General features: G+C 38.9%; 1 protein-coding gene across 1 annotated transcript; it reads left to right on the plus strand.

Annotated features, from left to right (window-relative positions):
* The first annotated feature begins 12,905 nt into the window (after positions 1 to 12,905).
* LOC143861523 (uncharacterized) lies at positions 12,906 to 13,841 on the plus strand. Its single transcript, XM_077372438.1, has one exon. It carries the CDS (start codon positions 12,906 to 12,908, stop codon positions 13,839 to 13,841), a length of 936 nt encoding a protein of 311 aa, XP_077228553.1.
* The last annotated feature ends 8,944 nt before the right edge of the window (positions 13,842 to 22,785 follow it).

Raw genomic sequence — 22,785 nt, forward strand, 5'->3', positions numbered from 1 at the left:
AAGGTTCCTTCGTGCATCACTATAATAGGCTCCAACACTCTGTGGAGCAACTGCGATTGGAAACAAGGCCCAGCATGATAGCCTCTCCGGGTCAATTGAGTCGTTGTCTATTGATGTCGCGCATCTTCAGGAGGACTTTACCGTTTTTCAGGGGCATTTCTATCCGCCGCCATCACCACCATCAAAGGATTAGGACCTCGGGTCCTGTTGTGTTGTTTCTTACATGCCCTTTTTATCATTTGTGCTTTATTTAATTTTAAGTTATTTGTTGACATGTATTAATCAGGTTCAATACTTTTTTTTTTTTACTTTTCTGCACGTAACACTTGATACTACTTGAGGTGCCCAATGGCTCCTCATTTTGGTTTGGCATGTTATTGGTATTGGAACTATAATCATCGTTCACTATTTCCAACGATATTATCCATATTCCTATCATGTCGTGGTCACTTGGTATGATTGGATATCTCTTTCTTATCACATGGATATGTGCTACATCATGCTATTTTACTTATTAGTTCTTCAGATCTATATCTATTGCTTCATATTATGCTCCCTTTTTGCTTATATCAAAAGGGGGAGAACTGTTAGTATTGATTGATGTAAAAATGGAAGCCTCCCAAGTCTCAAATGGCTACCATTCAGGGGGGAGCTTCAGTTGAGGGGGAGCAAAACTAACTTTATAATTATTCTCATTTCTCTCAATCAATCTGGGTTTGCCATCAATCAAAAGGGGTAGATTGTAAGTCGAACGGCTATCGAACACTAAGTTTTGATTGGAATCAAACCCACATTGATTTGTAACACCTGATGTCGCTTGCCTATGAAGTTACCAGGTATAACACATCACATTCAAGCAAGGCGACTCGGACATTACAAGAAACCCATGGAACCTTGATGCACACACATTTGGAGTGAAATGAAGTTCGAAGACTCATGAAGACTAATGAAGATTCAAGAAGACAAGAAGAGAAGATTAGTTAAGGGAATCCAAATTGTAGAATCTCTCTTGTTTGACTTGAATGGTTTTGGCACTTAGGGAGTCCCCAATTAACCTTGGACATGTCTAGGAAAAACACTCCCCAAAGTAGGTTCAAAGTCTGTTGAAAATTTCCCGCAGAAATATAGATAACGAGGGAATTGAGGAAGTTCAAGAAATTGGCAGACGTCAGTCTAAGAATTATTTTGAAAACAAAATTTAATCGAGCAAATGCCGGACGTCTGGGAAATCTGCCGACGTCCGTGACGGAACTGGGCGGACTTTGGAATTTCAAACGGCACTATTTGCCGGACGTCCGGACTTCGTCCACGACGCCCATTAAGACAAAAAACTAGGGTCTCTTTTGTGACACTCATACATATACATCATTAAAAACCCTAAAAAAACAACTCTTGTAATTTTGAGCATCAATTATCAAGCCTTAACTCCTACCTACGCTTCCTTTGCCTATTGATTGAAAGAGAGTCAACATTAACTACTCTTTAGTGCCGTTACTTTCATTCCTCAAGAGAGATTCTGAAATTCCAAGGGTGGTCCCGAATTGGCAACAAATGAGGAGGGAAGAATTAGGTTTCTAACAAGTTTTAACTCTTTTGAAAACTCAAACCCAATTTTGGAAATTAAGAGATCAACAATAAAATTCAAGAACACAAGTTAAATCTAAAGTGCAAATGCAAATGAAGAGCAAGAGTAAGAGAGATTGCACCCGAGATTTAAAGTGGTTCGGTCCACCAAACGTGAGGCCTACTCCACTCCACCAACCAAACCCGTTGATGGCTTCACTAGGGATCTTCTTAACTTCGGCGAAGATCAATGCCGATTACAATTCCAAGCTCATCAGTAGGATAAGATTTACCAAGATTACTCACAAGCTCATCAGTAGGATAAGATTTACCAAGATTTACTAGTTCATTAGAAATTTTAGAAAAACGGGTATACATTTCGGAAATGCTTTCGTTTTGATCCATTCTAAACATTTCATATTTGCTCTTTAACAAGTTTATTTTGGAATCCTTAACTTGAGATGTTCCCTCATGGGTAACGGCAAGTGTATCCCAAATAACCTTGGCGGAATCAAAAAGAGCAACTCGATTAAACTCCTCCGTAGATAGGGCGCAAAACAAAGAATTTATGGCTTTGTAATTTAAATTTGCATGCCTTTTTTCTACGACATTCCATTCTTCAAATGGTTTGGAAGGCAACATGTATCCATTTTCAACAATGCGCCAAAGTTCCACATCTATCGAAAGAAGATAGATGCGCATCCTTGTCTTCCAATGTCCATAGTTGGACCCATCAAAGAAGGGAGGTCTAGGTGTGGAATGGCCCTCCGGAAGTCCGGTTCAATTTCTGTCCACCATTTCACAATTAGAAAGTTGCCAAAGATCTTATGATCTTTCCCTTGTTGAAATTTTTAAAGAAATTTTTTCCAAAGATTTATAGAAAAGAAAATCTTTTAAGAGCCTTTGCTCTGATACCAAGTGAAATTCCAAGGGTGGTCCCGAATTGGCAACAAATGAGGAGGGAAGAATTAGGTTTCTAACAAGTTTTAACTCTTTTGAAAACTCAAACCCAATTTTGGAAATTAAGAGATCAACAATAAAATTCAAGCACACAAGTTAAATCTAAAGTGCAAATGCAAATGAAGAGCAAGAGTAAGAGAGATTGCACCCGAGATTTAAAGTGGTTTGGTCCTCCAAACGTGAGGCCTACTCCACTCCACCAACCAAACCCGTTGATGGCTTCACTAGGGATCTTCTTAACTTCGGCGAAGATCAATGCCGATTACAATTCCAACCGCCTTTAACCTTGGTGGCGATCTTCACCACGGAGAGTGGGCTACGCTTCTCCGAACACTCGCCCAATACAAAGTTCTTGACTAAGAAAGAAAGAACAAAAAATCCCTCACAAGGGTTTACAAGAATTGTAGAAGATGTACAAATTGAGCCTATGATCCAAATCCTAATCTTTAGAGGATGAGAGGCATAATCAAGTTTGATTCACTCTTTGGATGTTCAAATGAAGTTTTAGAGTGTTAGGATTAATCATTTTGAATGTTTGGAATGCCCATATATATAGGAAAAACCAAATATGACCGTTCAATGGCATTGTTGTAATTCCAGGAAAAATCGCAACGGCTAAAAATCCGACCGTTGTAATGTTCTCGGAGTTCCGAGAAAAAATCTCGGAGTTCCGGGAATACAAACAGAAGTTGGAGAAAAGTCTACTGGACCATTTCTCGGAGTTCCGAGAATTTCTCTCGGAGTTCCGAGAAGCCTATTTCATGCAGATTTTCATTTCTTGTTTTTAGGCTTCCAACTTAACACCAAGTTGGGATTGCTATGAGGGTTCCAAGGTGTTGGAACTCCACAAAGACAATCACTTATATATTTAGGGTGTGTGTTTATTTACTTAATTATGCCTCTAAAATCTAAAACTAAGATTGGATCTTTTACAATCTAAATAAGACTTTGGTCTTCAATGGATTCTTCAAGTCTTCATTTTGTCTTGGACTTCGATGTCTTTGGCCTTCATGATGTGGTCCAATGAGATCTTCTTGGCCTCAATTCAAGCAATGTTGTCTTAGCACCAATGTGATCTACAACTTAGACAATCAAACACATTAGTGATCATAAATCACTTATGTATTGGAATCATCAAAATAAGATGGGAATGCCAAGGTGGGAACCATTGGGCTTACAGATTCATTAGTGGTTTGTGTATTGAGTAAGACAAGAGTTAATCTATTATCTTCTATCTTTGTACTAGCCTAAAAGAGAGGTAAGTGAGCTTTCACTTCTTCATCTCATTGTAAAAGAAGGGTTGTGACCCTCGGAGAGTTCGAAGACAAGTTGTTTGTAAGGAGGCCTCGGACCTGGCCGTGGTGTGGTGTTCCAAGGGTTGTGACCCCTCCACCACCAGATTCTCCCGGATTCCCTTTTGTTGCCCCGACTGTATTTAGTTTGAAAAAACTTGTAGGAGGCCGTTTCCACCAAATCCAACTATCTTTGGTACACTTCGGAGGCCAGTTTTAATACCCAACTGTGCTAAGCCTAACATCTCAAACATGGAGGGCCTTTGTTGTTATTTCCACAAAACCCAACTGTTATTTCACAATTCCCTGTTGATTCCCTTGATGCTTCCAGAACCTTTGATGTCTCCCGCTTCCTGAGAGCCTTCGCTTCCCGCTTTCACTTCCCACACTGGTCACTATGCCGAATCAAACACGCTCGAAATCTGACCATGTCGAAAAACCTGATAACTTTAGTTTATGTTAAAGCTTGTGTTTTTTCAAACATAGTGTAACCCTAAGGGCTCCCAAAGGCTCAATCATTTCACTCATGTTTTGATGATTAACAAACGCAAATTGAATAGTTCTCTCATGGAATAATTTGTTCCCTTGAGTATTGTCCTATAGACAGATTATTCACAGGTTGATTCATGCTAGCACAACACTAAACATGGCCTAATGCTTAAGAAAGATCTTTCAAGGACAAAGAGCTGAAACATATTTGGACCAATCATATCTTGTAGGTACAACCAAGGAGGAGCTCGAACTCAAGCAGCTCAAGCATTTGAACAAGCAAAGAAAGATCATTTAAGGCCTAAGTTGAGGATCAACATGGGCCAAGGACATAGGAGCTTGAACACAATGGTGGCATCATCCATGGAAGGTGTCAAAGTAAGAAGCTCGAATTACAGATCCCACAAGCAAGCCTTGCACTCAAGTGAAGATAAATTGAAGGCTAAGTAAAGAGGCATTCAAGAGAGTGAGTTTTCTATGGTAGAATATATTTTCTTCTCTCTTGGATTTTTCTCTTGGTCAAGGCACACTCAAATATCTCCTAATGTGTTTTCAAAGTTAGGCCAATATTACTTAATCAAGTTCGTAAGCTAACTAAAGAATTGAGAAATCATTATTTCCATCTAACTTGATTAAGAAATGATAAAACCAGGGTGAACTAGAAATGTTTTCAAAAGCCTAAAATTTTTATAAGACAACCAATTCACCCCCTCTTGGTTGCCAAACTGGATTTCATTTAGACACCTACGATTAGGATATAACGTCATTGTTCAGGCTTCAATTACTAACATTCCCAATCTCGAGTCTTTGGAATGCTAAAGAATAATAGAAACAACTTAAAAGAACATAAAAAGATCGATAGAGGCACATAACCTTTTCAATGTCATATCTTCTGAATTCCTAAGAATAATAGAATCAACTTAAACAATATAAAGTCTTAATTAAAAAGAATATGTCTTTAATATACGAAGTCATTTAAATAATGGAATTTATAGAATTACAAGGAAATACAAGGGACTGTGTATTTATATACAAAGTTATTTAAGTTAATCTCTTTAATGTCTATCTACTTAAGATTTACATGAAAATAGGAAAATACCCCCCATTTGGATTTGGGAGATTATATTTTCACCCAGCCTGCACTACACATGCGCTCCCCTTATAAGGTGATTTGACGTGAACAATGTGCAACTTTAACACTTTTACACATCAAATCACCTTATAAGGGGAGCGCATACGTAATGCAGGGGGTTGAAAATATCATTCCCTTGGATTTATTAAAAATAGTCTCACGACAAAAATCTAGAAGTCAAGAAGTTAACTTTCTAGTTCTAGTACAAAAGCTAAAAACTTATAAATTCTATCGTGTGCAAACATTAAATCCAAAACATCCCATACAAAAGATTTCATAATCTGGTCTCTAAAAAAAATTCATCTAGTAGGGCATCGGTTAATACAGGCATTTCAGATAACAGTGATTTTCCTTTAAGTACATTTAGTATGCAAATTATGATGGTTGGATCCAAGTTGCCTATGCTGGTTGGAAACTAGAATTTACCTATTGTTAAATGTTGTAATTTTTAAATTATTTTGCGCTTCCCCATTGATTCCATTCATGCTTCTAGATCCCTTCACAATTCTATCTTCCCACCTTCTGAAAAAGCCTTCGCTTCATGCTTTCACTTCCCACACTAGCAACTATGTCGTACTCATACAAGCCCGGAATCTGAACATGTCGAAAAGTCTCACAACTTTGTTTTATGTTAAAGCACATGTTTTTCAAACTTAGACGCCTAAGATTGGGATATAAAGTAATTGCTCAGGCTACTGGTACTAACATTTTGAATGTCAAGTCCTAGAAATGCTAAAGAATAACATAAGCAACATAAAAGAGCATAAAAAAATAACTAGAATAGCATAGCCTTCCAATGTTAAGTCTTTAGAATTCCTAGGAATAATAGAAGCAACTAAAACAATATCAAGATCAACAGAAGCACATAACCTTTCTAAGAATCCATACCCTGAAATAACATCATGCGGATGAAACAAAGTCTTGATTTCTAGAGTTTCTAATTACCAGACTGAAAAAGTAAAAGCAGGTGTAGAGAAAAAAGAATTGGACGATCAAATACCCAGTCTATTTTGCCGACCATCACGCCGGAAGTTCTAATCTTCGGTTTTTTCACCCATCCCTCTGGCAACCGCTCCAGCCTCTCTAACACAGTACGTCGACGCTTCGTCGCCGGGGTCGCTGGAGACCGTACACCTCCTTTTCAGGAGGGGTGATTCACGTTAGTGTCCGTACCTGGATTATTCGATGAAGGAGGAAGCGCTATTACGTCGCCGGAATCGTCTACCAGTGTTTAAATATCGTCGACTTTGCTGTCATCTTCTTTCACTTCTTTAGCCTCATTAACATTGAATGTGGCCGTGGGGAAGGTGTGGAGTTGGAGTCCATCTCAGATAGACTTTGGGGGTTAGGGAAATTGTGAGTCAGTTGAAAGTGGATTTTCCAGTTTTTATATTAGGAGAATGGGGTGGCGGAGTCTAAAATATACCGCTCTTCTTTCTTATTTAGGTTGACGTAAGGGGCGTGCGATAGAAGAGGCGGTAAAAATTAAATGAATAGCATATGTTTGGTAAGTTATACCTAGTGAGATTTGATGGTGATTCCGTTATTAAGAGATAAAGTGTACGGATACTACATTTGAAGGGACGCAATAGAAAAACTACAAAATCTACAAAATTTCACTTCCACTGCATACGCAAATTATTTTTTAGGGTTCTTTTGGGGCGATGATAAATTCAGTCCCTTGTAAGACTCTCTCCCTCCTTGGGCCCACTTTACATAATTAAAAATGAATTTTTAATTGAAAATTCACTTGCGGCCACCAGATTCAAAGATCCAAACCGTTCATTTGTTGGGCCACAACTTAAGTAGGCCTTGCCCATAAAATCAACTCCATAGGATGATCCAAACCCTCCAATCAATCTCTCCAGATCGGAGGGTTAGGATCGTCATATGGAGATGGTTTTTGCGGAAAGGCCACTTATGTTGGGGCCCATCAAATGAATAGTTTGAATATTTGAATCATGTGGGCCACAATGAATTTCCTAATGAATATGCATTATATGTGGAAGGAAAAATTTCCATGTGACGTAGGAAAAATAGGCAAATGTCCGATTGAAGTCACCCAATTTCAACATGTCCATTTCGTGTTGACGCCCATTTCCCGCCTGAAAAATGGACGAAAATGCCCCTTGTCAAATCAAAGCTTTTACTTACTTTCCTTGCAAGTAAACCATATTTTCATCTTCTTCTTCACTCCAACCTATTTTTACAAGAAGAAAGAAGAAAACCTCAACTGTATAATCACCATGTTTTCATCTTCTTCTTCACTCCAACCCATTTTTACAAGAAGAAAGATGAAAACCTCAACTATATAATCACCATGTTTTCATTTTCTTCTTTATTCCAACCCATTTTTACAAGAAGAAAGAAGAAAACCTTAACTGTATAATCACCATGTTTTCATCTTCTTCTTCACTCCAACTCATTTTTACAAGAAGAAAAAAACAAACCTAAATAGGTAAGTGGAATTTTTTTGTTTAGTTTTTTTATGTAAATATTGGATAACCGTTGTCTATAATGGTTTTTCCGGCTTACTTTTCGGAGAAGATGGTGGGTTACATTGATAATCCGTCGTTTAGATTTGATACCCCCTGTAAATATTGGATAACCCCCATTTATATTTGGAAACATTATTTTTCTTATGATCTGAAACCTATTTTAAAACTAATAACTGATATTTGGATTTTTTAGTTTCATTTTGTTGGTGTGTTCTGAAGAAGTTGGTATGGTATAAATTGATAACCTCAGTAAAGAATTGGATAACCCTTGTTCTAAATTGATAAGCTCAGTATAAATTGGATAACCTCTGTATAGAATTGGATAACTTCAGTATAGATAACCTAAGTATAGAATAAACATCAGTATAGAGTTAGATACCTCAGTCTAAAATTGATAACCTCATTAAAGAATTAGATTACCCTTGTTTCTAAATTGATAACCTCAGTATAAATTGAATAACCTCTGTATAGAATTGGATAACCTCAGTATAGAGGGATAACCTCAGTATAAAATTGATAACCTCAGTAAAGAATTGGATAACCCATGTTTCTAAATTGATAACCTCAATATAAATTGGATAACCTCTTATAGAATTGGCTAACCTCAGTATAGATAACCTAAGTATAGAATAAACATCAGTATAGAGTTGGATAACCTCAGTATAAATTGAAAACCTCTGTAAAGAATTGGATAACCCTTGTCTCTAAATTGATAACCTCAGTATAAATTGGATAACCTAAGTATCTATACATAATAACCCTTGCTTACATGTTCAAATTTGACTTGAAATTGTAATGTTTTTACATATGTGTTTCAAAATTACCTTGTACACAATTCATAGTTGCTATCTCAATAATATATAGCAGATAGACCTTGTATCCAATAGATAACACCTTTGTGTATTTCATAACCCCTTGGTTAGAGCTGCCAATCTGCTTGCAATTGTGATATTTGTAATGTATAGTCTTTATAATTTGTTCTATACTTGACATAAGGGATCCTTCTTGAAATTGTTAATGTATGCAATAGGAAGCCCTATTTGTCCCTTATAACCCCTCTTTATAACTGATAACCTTATTGAATTTTTTATCTTTACACATGATTGAAATTGTGTTCATTTCGTGTCGTTGGAGGTATTCGTAAATGCCTGAGTTTCTTTTACACTATGATGGTTATTTGAAGGATGAAGTTTCTTGGGAATATGTCGGAGGGAGGAAGTCATTGATTTCGGTGAGCCGTCGGATTAGTTTGCTAGATTTTGAAGATCTTATCCGCAAAACAATGGGGAGTATAGGTAGGGAGGTGTTACTATCAATAAAATGTCGATACATTGTTGATTGTACATAACCACTTTAGTTGATGTTGGTAATGACGATATCCTCCAGTCTCTGATGAAGATTTTTGACAAAGATGCGGTCAATTCTGTGATGCTGTACATAACCCAAAGCAGAAGCCCCGAAGGTATTAATTCAATGAATACGTCTATGCTTCCCCCGAACAATGTTTGTATGCCCCCCTATGCTTTCCCCGAACAATGTGTGTATTTCTGAACCCTCTCATCACCCACCAATACCTTCTGTTTCGATTCCACCTCTAAGGGATAGAGAACGCCGAAATTTGAAACGCCCAATCTTGGAAGTGGATTTGGAAAAAAACTTTGAAGATGAATTTGTTAGTGTTACAGGAGATGTTAGCCCAAGGATTCTTATGGGTTCATTCAATCACCTTGTTTTGATGATTAACAAACTCAAATTGATTAGTCTTTTATGGACTAATTGTTTGCCTTTAGTGTTGTGCTATAGACATGTAATTCACAGGTCAATCCATGCTAGCACACACCATTGATGGCCTATGCTTAAAGATGAACCACACATGTCAAAGGAGCTTGAGCATACTTGGATCAATCATGCCTTGGAGGGGTAAACCAAGGAGAAGCTCAACATCAACCATCTCAAAGCATTGAACAAAAATGGAAGATCATTGAAGGTCAAAGCTTGTCGATCAATAACTTACATGTCATATCGCCATTACACAATACAACGCAACACATGGCTTAAGGATCAACATGCAAAGGAGCTTGAACACATTGGTGGCATCATATTTGGAAGATGTCAAAGCAAGGAGCTCAAGTGAAGATCCTACAAGCAAGCCAAGAACAATTTTGAAGATCAAATGAACATTGGCTCAAGAGTTCATTCAAGAGAGTATTCAAAATGGTAGAATGTATTAATCTCTCTCTTGGACTTTCTCTTGATCAAGGCACATCTTAAAACCCCCTAAAAATATATTTTTCAAAGAGACTAACACACCCTTTAAGGACTTAAATGGCTATGGTGGTGTACCAACATGTTGGGACCCATACCGTATTCAACATAACATTGAACAAAACAGAGTTCCGAAGAAACAACCTGAACTAGCAACTAAATCATATCAAAACTTATTTAAATTATTTTCAAATATTTTTAATAGATAGCTCTCATTTTTCTCATATCCGTAGAGTATAAGAATGTCGCAATCCGAAGAAAAACGAATGAGATATGAATTTTCGAAGATAGGAGTTGAAATTTAGAAACCAGGTAAGGAACTCTGTGGGTTTCCACGGAGCTCCGTGGAGCAACCTGTCCCAAAATAAAAAATGGTTAATGGTCACTACGGAGCCTCTGTGGGTGCCTCCGTACTAGCCGTTGGAGACTCCCAAACGGTCATATTATGTTGGGACTCTATATATACCCATTGTATGTGTTCAAAACATGATGATGAACATGTTCCAACTTTAAGAAACCCTTGAAAATAATTTGGCCATTATTTTTGGGTAAAATCTCTCTCCATCTCACTTGTGCTTTGATCTTGAGGAATTCTTTTGAGATTGGATTAGGCGTTACTTGTAATCATCTTTGAGAGTGTATTGTGAGCTTTACATTGTATTAGCCTACAAAGAGGCAAGAGAGGTTGTTACTTCTTCTCTTCATTGTATTTAGCAACAAAGGGCGCCGTATTTAAGACCCTTGGAGCTTAGACGCTCAGATTGTACTTGGCGGAAGGAACGCCGTATTTAAGTTCCTTGGAAGAAGACTAGTGGAATCCTCAAGGAGACAAACTTGAGAGGAGTGGAGTAGGTCTTGGGTTTAAGATCGAACCACTATAAAAACCCTTGTGTCAAGCCTCTTGTCTCTTCCTCTCTACTCTAGTGGTAAGTGCTTAACTCTTATGGTTGAACTTTATTGTTAATTTTGTTTTACTTGTATGAACCATCCACAAAGTGCTTGTCAAAGGAACTAAAGAGAGTAGATTAACTAGGGTTCCACCAAGTGTTTGATAAAAGGCCTGAATGAAACCACTCATCCTAATCCATTATCTTGTTGTGGGATTTGCATTATATTTGTAATCTTTAATTATTCACCAAGTAAAGCTAAATATCTTAATTTTTCTAATCAAACTAAAACTAGTGCAAACAAAGTTTTTAAATCCATAAAGTTTTAAAAGAAACCCAATTCACCCCCCTCTTGGGTTGCCTAAGTGTGATTTTAGGAGGTGATTCAGCCCAACCTAATGACAGTCAATGATATTGTACTTCTTCAGGAATGTTTCAAGACCTCTTAAACAAAGGATTTACTGATGATCCGTGTATGAACGATGTGGAGTTTGCTGCGGACCATGCTGGGGAATATTTGGATGATAGACAAAATGAGGCAGTTCCGAACCATGTGGAGTTTACTGCGGACCATGAGGGGGAATATTTCGATGATAGACAAAATGAAGCAGTTCCAGAAGCAGACATCAATGATGAGTTTCAAGATGACCTTTTTGTGAAGGATGGTCCGGTCGGATGTGATATTGGACAAGGCAAAGATGATGATGATGATGATGATTACGACGATGACGAAGACGATTATGATCTTGAAGAAGACGACGACGATGATGTCGACGGTGTTGTTGATAATCATCATGATGATGGTCGGAATGATGTCCATCGTGAAAACGTTGGTGTAAATCCGAGGGCAGAACCTATCGCAGTGGGTTCTCCTCCCTCTAGTCGGCTAATGGGAGCAGAGGACATGTATGTTGGGGCCCATGATGAAGGTGTCGATAATGTTGAATTTGATCAGTTAAAGATTGGGGCAATCTTTTCGAATATGAGGCAGTTCAAGAAGGCGGTTCGAGAGTATAAAATCTGGCAAAGATTAACATTCGTGAGAGTAAATTCCACCCCCAGGAAGTATGGCGTTCGATTTCAAGTAAGCGATTGCATATTTCGTATAACGGGCAGTACTCATTTGAATTATGTGCTGGTTAAGACTTTTGTACCCCACCATACGTGTACATCGACGATAAGTGGCATTGATCACCCTCATGCTACATCTGCTTGGGTCGCAGGAGAATGCCTACGCTTATTCGCTCGTCCGGAAGACACGTTGATAATGCTCATAATAGAATATATCAAGATGCAGTGGGGTGTGACTATAAGCAATCGGAAAGCGTACCACGCGATGAACATCATCAATGAAATTAAGTGTGGGAATGTATAGGACTCTTACCGCATATTGCCTGCGCTCTCGGTTGAGCTGGAGAGAACAAATCCCGGTAGCTTTGTTCGTGTGTTTCGAGCGAGAGAATTGCGTCCAAAGGGAGACGATACGTTCGTTCGCATGTTTTGGACATTTGGCCCCTGTATACGTTCTTTCAATCGAACTCTCAGACCTCTAGTTTTGGTTGATGGAACTCATCTACGTGGAAAGTATCATGGAGTCTTATTGATTGCGTGTGGGGTCGATGGCAACAACGGATTATTTTCCTTGGCATTTGCAATTGTGGAGAACGAAAACGAAAATAGTTGGAGTTGGTTTTTAACTTTGTTCAAGAAGAAAGTAATGCCTTCGGAGTCATACATAATCACGATATGCTCCGATCGCCAGAAGGGGTTGATGTAGGCGGTACCTGAAGTCTTATCACAAGCTCATCATAGTTACTGCATGCGTCACCTCGCCGCCAATTTCTACTCTGAGTTCAAAGATGTCCTACTTAAGAGGTTATTTTGGAGAGCTGCCCGCACTTTGAGGGAGAGTGTTTTTAAAGATTCCATGGATCAAATTAAGGCAAGGAATGAAAATGCTCACAAGTGGATAAGCGCAATTCCGAAGGAAAGCTGGGCTAGTTTTTATTTTACGGGAGATAGATATGATGTCATTACAACCAACAAATCGAAGTTATTGAATGCATTTTTGAAGAACGCGAGGAAATTGCCGATTGCATCATTGGTGGAGCACACTAGATGGAAGAATTCTGACTTCTTTCAGAAATGTCGGGTATATGGTGATGAGTGGGGGACACAGTTAACCAATTATGCAGAAAAACATATCAGACTAGCAAAGGTAGAAAGCCTGCAGTATGTGGCATATCGAGCTGGTTTACATGTTTTCGAAGTACGGTCTGTTCAAATTCAAGATTCTGTAAACTTGCATCTTCAAACGTGCAGTTGTCGTGTGTTCCAAACGATCGGACTACCATGCGGACATGCCATGGCAGCGATTGCCATCACAAAAGAAAAAAATTCGTATTCCTTCTGTAAGCCTTGCTACAAAGTGGACCGATATCGGCAGACGTATGATGAGGTGTTGTACCCCACATTAGATCGCACCCAATGGCAGGACCCTCCCGAACCTTTCATGCAAGTAATACTGCCACGTCCAATACGACCACCTAGAAGGCCACGAACGAGAAGAACATATCGTGAATTACAGAGTGGATTACATTACAAGTGTAGCAAATGTGGACAGCTTGGTCACAACAAAAGAACTTGCAAAGAAACTACTATCGTAGCGCAGCTTGCTGACTATAGTGCTATTGGGGCTTCTACACCTATATTCAAAAGGTCGGGTGTATCTTGTCAAGCTCCGTTCTTTTTGTAGGGGCTTGATGTAAGTAATCATTTCTTTTGTGGATGAATTGAATATTTGTATACTCATTTTTGATGTAATCAAGCTCCGTTTTTTTTGTAGGGGCTTGATGTAAGTAATCATTTCTTTTGTGGATGAAATGAATATATGTAGTCACTTTTTGTAAAGGCTTGATTTAATGATACAAAAAAAATGTTTCAAGATTGATTTGAGGTGTTCTCTTGCACTCGCTAAGATCTTGCCTTCCTCATGCTTTTTTAATTGACTTGAACTTGAATCATTTTGCCTTTGGTGAGCAATCTTGAGAGTATTTGTTGAGCAAATTGAGCTTGTTAATCATCAAGACAATTAATTGGGAGTACTTGTTGAACCATTGGGAATATAAGCCAAGATAGGAAATGTAAGCAACCCAAGAAATATAAAACCATACAAGCTTAAGAGCATAGGCAATGCGCATGTCATATAAGGAGAAAGGCCATACATATCATACTTCCATACTCATCAAAACATAGCTGAGTATACTGCTAACCATGTCTACCATACATACAAAGATAACCTAAGTAGCCTATACAGATCAACCATAAGATCAAAAGCAGAGATAAGCCCAAAATGAGTGAACATCGGCTAGCACTGTGATGGAAGGAGCATAATCTGACTACTGCTCTGGAGGAGGTGGAGGGTGTGGTGAACTGCCTAGATACTGTCCCCACTGACCGCTGAAGAGGTACTCTCAAAATGATGTAAACTGATCATCTATATGAGTACGGAGCTGCTGGAAGTGAGAGGTCATAGAGCACTCAAGTGTCTACTGCAGGGCCAATAAATCATGATGGGTACATGCTGCCCGAGTGAGGTCCTGTGAACTATCCATGTCCGCGGTTGCCTGATCGTCCTGCTCCTCAACGTACTAAGCTGCCTCGTCCTCCTCCTCAATGTGATGAGCTACCTCGTCCTCATCATCGGGCTCCTCATCTTCAATCTGGTGCAATAGCCAGCTCCATCCTGTTGATGGATCGTCCATCAAATGGAGCAGTAGGAGTGCAGGTCATCTCACTAGAAAGAGGAACACGATAGGCCTTGAAGATTCGGGTCAAAAGCATACCATAGGGCATGGACGAACGGGCCCGTCGAGGGGCTTCGCTGATGAACCGAAAGATAATGTTTGCTAGATTCAAGGGGCAACGTTCTAAGATGCAATAACTGATGAAGCCCTCAAGGGGCCGCAAGGCATCAGTTTGCCCACTGCGAGGGGTAATGTTGCTGAAAAAGAGATTATGAAGCATTTTTGCACTAGGTTTGAGATGACCAGATTGAACGGGGATGTTTGGGTCATAATCATTGGCGATAGTCCTATAAACGGTGTCTCTAGTAACGTTAGTTGTATCAATTTTATCACCTGGCCAAAAGTAGTCGTCGCTGCCTGCCGATGGAATGCCTAGGAGAGTACTAAACTATCCTTGGTCCATCTTGATGGTAGTTTTCTTCACGCAGGTTTCAGTTACATAATTTGAAGATGAGATGCGAAGATTCGCAAAGAACAACTTAACTAAACGGGGGTACACAAGTTCATTAATTTGAAGGATGGGTGTCCAACCCAAGCTATCGAAGCAATAATGGAGATTGAATCGTTCTTTGATGAGAGGTTCGACGTACCTACCCGTTAGGATGCCCCGATTACGAATCTTGTTCCATGTGTCGCGTGCGGATGGACTGTCGAAGAGGGAAGGGTTTTCTAGGTCAGATTCTGTAGCCCTTTTTCGAGAAGGATTGTCGTTGCGACGACCGCATGAGCGCTCACCACATGCCATCCGCACGCGAGGGAAAAACAAAAAATGGGAAGATTTGGGGAAGAAAAAAGGGTTTGGATGGAAGATAATGAGTGGATTTTGGGTTTGGAGAAGGGAGACAGAGAGCTGGGAAAAAGGGTATTTGGAGAAGGGAGAGAGAGAGGGGGAAAAAGGATTCAAAGGAAGTTGAAGTTTAAAGCGCATCACTAGGGCCCGGTTTTTAAAAACGAGCTAGAAGTTCTCACGGAGCTCCGTAAATTTAGACGGAGCTCCATGAGAAGTTCTGTTTTTTTTTTTTTTTAAATCTCGCACGGAGATCTATATAGTTGATCCGTATAACTATACGGAGCTCTGTGTGCGGACTTCCATGGAAGTTCACGGAGCTCCGTGTGAACTTCTGTTTTTTTTTTTTTAAATCTCGCACGGAGCACTGTGTAACTATAGGGAGCTCCATGTGCGGACTTCTGTGGAAAATCACGGAGCTCCATGCGTGGTACTCTTTTGTTAAAAAAATAACAGTACCTCCCACGGAGCTCCGTACATTTACATGGAGCTCCGTATGACCTACTATTTTTTTTAAAATAACCAGTATCTCACATGGAGCTCCGTATAAATTGACGGAGCTCCGTGGGATCTTCTATTTGTTTAAAAAAAAAAGTGCTAATGAGGGACCTGTTTCAAAGCTTTGTGGTAACTTCTGTTACACGGAGCACCGTCATTTTATTACAATCCCAATAATAATGGGGGACCCTACTTAGTCTTAAGGGTTAAGATTTGAGAAAACAGTAACATTCCCTACTTCACCACCCAATTGTGCTTGTGTAGCTATCAGATATCAGCACCCAATGATGCTTGTTCAACAACATCCCAAACATGTATAATGGGTTTCAAACAACTCTGTGATACGGTGTGTACAACGCAAAACATGTTTATGTACAACTCAAAGCTGTATATCTACAATTCAAAACACCCAATGAATCTCCATAACAAAAACTCAATTGAACTTCCGTAGATCAATGTTTACAACGTCTCAATCCTTTACACAAAAGAAAATGTGTACAACTCAAAACACATTTTCTAAAAATTAAATTGATGCTTGTTCAGCACTTCACTTACAATTGGTAACAGGTTATCAATTCAAGTTCCGTAGATCAATGTTTACAATGTCTCCGAATCCTTTACACCAAAAAACATATTTACAACAACTCAAAACACAACGTATATAAGAACTCAACCTACAACATCTTACATATCACGATCATCTTTGCTAACTTTACACTCTCCAAAGTCCCCCTTTAGAAATCTTTGACAAAGAGCCTGACACATGTCAGGGATGTCCCGGCAAATTTTCAAGGGGCTCCGCGATAAAGATGGTCGATGAATTGTAAAACAAACAATCCACAGTCAAACCTTCATAACAAATAATGAAAAAACCAGTGAGAAATTTTTTACTAAAGTTACAATTAAACAACTTTATAATAAACTTTCTATTCTGACTAACCCATTGTCTTGCTGTGGGCAATCACTCCTCTGTTCATATGGAAAATCATCTATATTCATACCACGATCCTTGAAATACTGGTTTATGCAGTCTATTTGAAAAATAAATTAAGGTGTGATACGGTGTTATACAGATAAATTAGGGTGTCAATCAAACGGTGTTATACAAAAGGTGTTTTACTTACGCTCGGTGCTGCCAATTCCTCAAATTTCACGCCCGTTTCTGAATTGAACTCGACGAAGGTTTTTTTCACCATGTCAATCCCGAGAAGAGCCTAGTGCATGTTTTGACATAACGGGAATACGATCATATCCAACTGGGTCAGATCTTCATCCCCAATAGCATCGGCCAACATCTTCTTCCCGTCCGCCCAGACCTCCAGCTTTCTTTTTATATCCATCCGCTCACGGCCAACCGTTAGATACCCCTGAACAACCGTGTATGCAGATATTAAGTTGGAAAGAAATGAACATTAATAAATAAAGGTATTATCTAACATGCATATGTAGAGAAACCCTCTTACATGGAGTGACGAACTGACTAATGCAATTCGGTTCTGACCGGTTAAACGGTAATTGGAGTGAATGGCCTTCGCGCATATGTCTACTATCTGTTCAAAAAAAAGATTCGAATTTAATTCAAAACTACTAATGGTGCTAATGCGAACCAAATTTGAAGAGAGGAGTGCAATGCCACTTACAGAGGTTGCAAGGTACCCTCTAAGGCTCTAGAGTTCGTACAAGTCGTCCGCAATTACCCTAGTGCCATCGTCGCAGGTAATGACTTCTAAGCTTTGATACCAAGTGAAAATGCGATATAGGGGGTCCCAAGTTATAATAGAAATGGCAACTATGAGGAGGGAGAATACGGTTGTTTAAGAAAACTAGAATTTACCAATTTGAAAAACTTAAACCGATTAAGAGATCAAAAACAATATTTTAAGCATACAAGTTAAATCTAATGGTGCAATGCAAATGAAAGAGCAAAGAGATAGAAAGAGTGCACCCGAGATTTAAAGTGGTTCGGTCCTCAAACCCGAGGCCTACTCCACTCCACCAACCAAACCCGTTGATGGCTTCACTATTTGATCTTCTTAACCTTGGCGAAGATCGGTGCCAATTACAATTGCTTTAACCTTGGTGGCAATCCTCACCACGGAGAAAAAGGGCTCCGCTTCTCCGAATACTCGCCCGAATACAAATCTTGAAAGATGAAAGAAAGAACTAAAAGATCCCTTCACAAGGGTTACAAAAGATGTACAATTGAGAGCCTATAATCCAAATCCTAGAGTTGGTGATGAGAGGCACAATTGAAGCTTGATTCACTCTTGGGTATTCAAATGAAGTTTAAGAGTGTTAGGATTGATGGTTTGTATGTTTAGAATACCCATATTTATAGGAAAACCAAAATATGACCGTTCAATGGCATTGAGGTAATTCCAGCAAAATTCCAAACGGCTCTTTTTCAGACCGTTGGAGTGTTCTCGGAGTTCCGAGAAAAAATCTCGGAGTTCCGAGAAGCCTCACAGAAATTGGAAAAAAGTCTACTGGACCATTTCTCGGAGTTCCGAGAAAAACTCTCGGAGTTCCGAGAAGCCTATGCAGAGCAGATTTTCAATTCTGTTTTTGGGCTTCCAGTTCTCAACCAAGATGGGATTGCTATGAGGGTTCCAAGGTGTTGGAACTCCACAAATACAATCACTTGTCTATTTAGGGTGTGTGAGATTACCTTAATTATGCCTCTAAAAACCTAATCTAGGTTTGGATCAATTACATTTAAGAAAAGGTCTTCAATATTAATTTCTTCATGTCTTCAAGTCTTCATGACTTCTTGCTTGATGACTTTGGCCTTCCAATTAGTGGTCCAATGTGGGCTTCTTGGCCTTCAATCCAAACATCCTTGATCTTACTTTATCAAGATCTACAACTTAGATAAACAAACACATTAGTGATAAATGATCACTTGTGTATTGGAATCATCAAAACAAGATGGGAATGCCAAGGTAAAAACCATTGGGCTTACAATCTCCCCCTTTTTGATGATGACAAGCACAAGAGATTTACAAATCAAAGCATATACTCTTTTCACATTTTTCTTACACTAGAGACTTTACTCTAGATTCTTCTCCCCCTTTGTCATCAACAAAAAGAAGGGGTAAGAAAAACAAGGGTTTAAAATTTAAAATTTTAAAGCTCCCCCTTTTTCAAAGAAAAATTCAATTTTAACTCCCCCTAGTTAAAATAATTTTACAATACAAGAGGGGTTATCAAACAAAACATACAAATGGAATATATTCAATTTTAAGTTCAAAAACCCCTAATCTACACAATATGAATATCATCATATGGGGGTTTTGGGAACCCAAGATTTCTTGGTCCCACATCTAGCCCTACTCTTGGATGCACATTGGAATTGGTAATGACCATTCATTCCACAAAAATGGCATCTAACAAGAGGGTTAGATACACTAGTCCTATCATGATAAGCATGTTGAGGTCTAAGACTAGTTTTACTTAGGATTATGTCAATAATTTTATTTTCATTTAGAAATCCATGTAAACATAATCTAAGTCTTTCATTTTCATTATGAAGATGGGATGTTTGAACTAAAAGCTCATTTCTTTCATCTTCATAAGAATTGGAGGAGCTTGCCATATTTTGAAATTTTAAAAGTTGGCAAGTTTTCTCATCCAAGCTACCCTTAAGGGTATTAATCTCAAGTTTATGATTTTCAAGTGTAACTTGTTCTTGAGATATGGAAGAAGATAAATCACTTTTCAAAAATTCAAGTTCTTTTTCTAACTTTAAAATGGATTTTTTAAGAACTTTGTTTTTGGAAATTTGGGTATGCAAGGTTTCACATAATTCATCATAAGGTATACTATCACTTTTACTACTAGATGAAGAATATGAGGGGTTAGAGTTTACCTCAACTTCATGGGTGATTGTCATGAAGCAAAGATCATCTTTTTTATTTTCTTCCCCTTCACTTGAGCTTTTGCCCGATGTGCTTAACGCATCCCAACCGGCGGCAAGAGCCTTATGCTTCTTCCAATCCTTCTTACCCTTGTACTTAGAGGAAGTTGATTTTAGAAGTGGACAATCCGGTCTTTTGTGTCCAATCTTCTTGCAATTGAAGCATCTTAAGGCTCTTTCAACATCACTTTCCTCTTTCTTCTTCTTATCTTTCTTATGCTTCTTTCTCCACAAGCTCTTGAATCTTCGTAAAGCTTCTTCTTCGTCACTATCCGCTTCACTTGATGAGTCTTCCTTGGAAGCCTTGAGTGCTAGGGATCTAAATTCCCTCTCCTTCTCCTTTGGCTTCTTTTCCTCTTGTCGGCTAGTAAGGAGCATCTCATGGGTGATGAGAGATCCTACAAGCTCCTCTATGGTTAGAGTCTTGAGATTTTTTGACTCTTGAATCGCGGTCACCTTTGGATCCCAATGGGGAGGAAGAGACCTAAGTAACTTACTCACAAGCTCATCGTTAGGATAAGATTTACCAAGATTAGCTAGTTCGTTAGAAATAATAGAAAAATGAGTATACATTTCCGAAATACTCTCGTTTGGACTCATTCTAAACATTTCATACTTGCTCTTTAACAAGTTTATTTTGGAATCCTTGACTTGTGATGTTCCCTCATGGGTAGTTGCAAGGGTATCCCAAATAGTCTTGGCGGAATCAAAAAGAGCAACTCTATTAAACTCCTCGGTAGCTAAGGCACAAAACAAGGAATTTATTGCTTTGTAGTTCAAATTAGCTTGCCTTTTCTCTACCACATTCCATTCTTCAAAAGGATTGGAAGGTACATTGTATCCATTTTCAACAATGTACCAAAGTTCCACATCTATCGAAAGAAGATAGATGCGCATCCTTGTTTTCCAATGTCCATAGTTTGACCCATTGAAGAAAGGAGGTCTAGTTGTGGAATGGCCTTCCGGAAGTCCGGTTCCTATTTGGTGTGCCATTTCACAATTAGAAGTTGCCAAATAAAATCTTTCCCTAGTTAGATTTTGAAAAAACTTTCAAAAAATTTTAAAATCTTTTAAGAGCCTAGGCTCTGATACCAAGTGAAAATGCGATATAGGGGGTCCCAAGTTATAATAGAAATGGCAACTATGAGGAGGGAGAATACGGTTGTTTAAGAAAACTAGAATTTACCAATTTGAAAAACTTAAACCGATTAAGAGATCAAAAACAATATTTTAAGCATACAAGTTAAATCTAATGGTGCAATGCAAATGAAAGAGCAAAGAGATAGAAAGAGTGCACCCGAGATTTAAAGTGGTTCGGTCCTCAAACCCGAGGCCTACTCCACTCCACCAACCAAACCCGTTGATGGCTTCACTATTTGATCTTCTTAACCTTGGCGAAGATCGGTGCCAATTACAATTGCTTTAACCTTGGTGGCAATCCTCACCACGGAGAAAAAGGGCTCCGCTTCTCCGAATACTCGCCCGAATACAAATCTTGAAAGATGAAAGAAAGAACTAAAAGATCCCTTCACAAGGGTTACAAAAGATGTACAATTGAGAGCCTATGATCCAAATCCTAGAGTTGGTGATGAGAGGCACAATTGAAGCTTGATTCACTCTTGGGTATTCAAATGAAGTTTAAGAGTGTTAGGATTGATGGTTTGTATGTTTAGAATACCCATATTTATAGGAAAACCAAAATATGACCGTTCAATGGCATTGAGGTAATTCCAGCAAAATTCCAAACGGCTCTTTTTCAGACCGTTGGAGTGTTCTCGGAGTTCCGAGAATAATTCTCGGAGTTCCGAGAATTCTCGGAGTTCCGAGAAAAAATCTCGGAGTTCCGAGAAGCCTCACAGAAATTGGAAAAAAGTCTACTGGACCATTTCTCGGAGTTCCGAGAATAATTCTCGGAGTTCCGAGAATTCTCGGAGTTCCGAGAAGCCTATGCAGAGCAGATTTTCAATTCTGTTTTTGGGCTTCCAGTTCTCAACCAAGATGGGATTGCTATGAGGGTTCCAAGGTGTTGGAACTCCACAAATACAATCACTTGTCTATTTAGGGTGTGTGAGATTACCTTAATTATGCCTCTAAAAACCTAATCTAGGTTTGGATCAATTACATTTAAGAAAAGGTCTTCAATATTAATTTCTTCATGTCTTCAAGTCTTCATGACTTCTTGCTTGATGACTTTGGCCTTCCAATTAGTGGTCCAATGTGGGCTTCTTGGCCTTCAATCCAAGCATCCTTGATCTTACTTTATCAAGATCTACAACTTAGATAAACAAACACATTAGTGATAAATGATCACTTGTGTATTGGAATCATCAAAACAAGATGGGAATGCCAAGGTAAAAACCATTGGGCTTACAGTAACACACTCGTATTACCGGGAGAAATAAATCTATGTGCTACAACCTCGCATTTACTTACTTTTTATTATACTTTATGAGCTTCTGAATAGCTGCGCTTCGCCTGCCTCCTCCGTTCTTCTTCACCCTGAGGGATCGCTTCCCCTTCGTGGGGGCTGCCTTCGTCTCCTGCTCATCGGTTTGAGGTTCCACGTCAAAAGGTAATTGTTTGAACCTGGTCGTATCCCTGGTCGTTCTCCGTTTCACTTCCTCTTCAGACGGTTGTCCTTAATGTTAATGATGAATGGAGTGCTCTCAACCTCTAGAGGACTGCCATTAAT

The sequence above is a fragment of the Tasmannia lanceolata genome, unplaced genomic scaffold (genome assembly GCF_043159265.1).
Source record: "Tasmannia lanceolata isolate RefF3 unplaced genomic scaffold, GAP_Taslan_0.1 ptg000037l, whole genome shotgun sequence".
NCBI lineage: Eukaryota > Viridiplantae > Streptophyta > Magnoliopsida > Canellales > Winteraceae > Tasmannia > Tasmannia lanceolata.

What these genes read in the sequence shown, in the direction of transcription:
- LOC143861523 (XM_077372438.1), top strand. Translation starts at nt 12,906, where the DNA reads ATGCGTCACCTCGCCGCCAATTTCTACTCTGAGTTCAAAGATGTCCTA.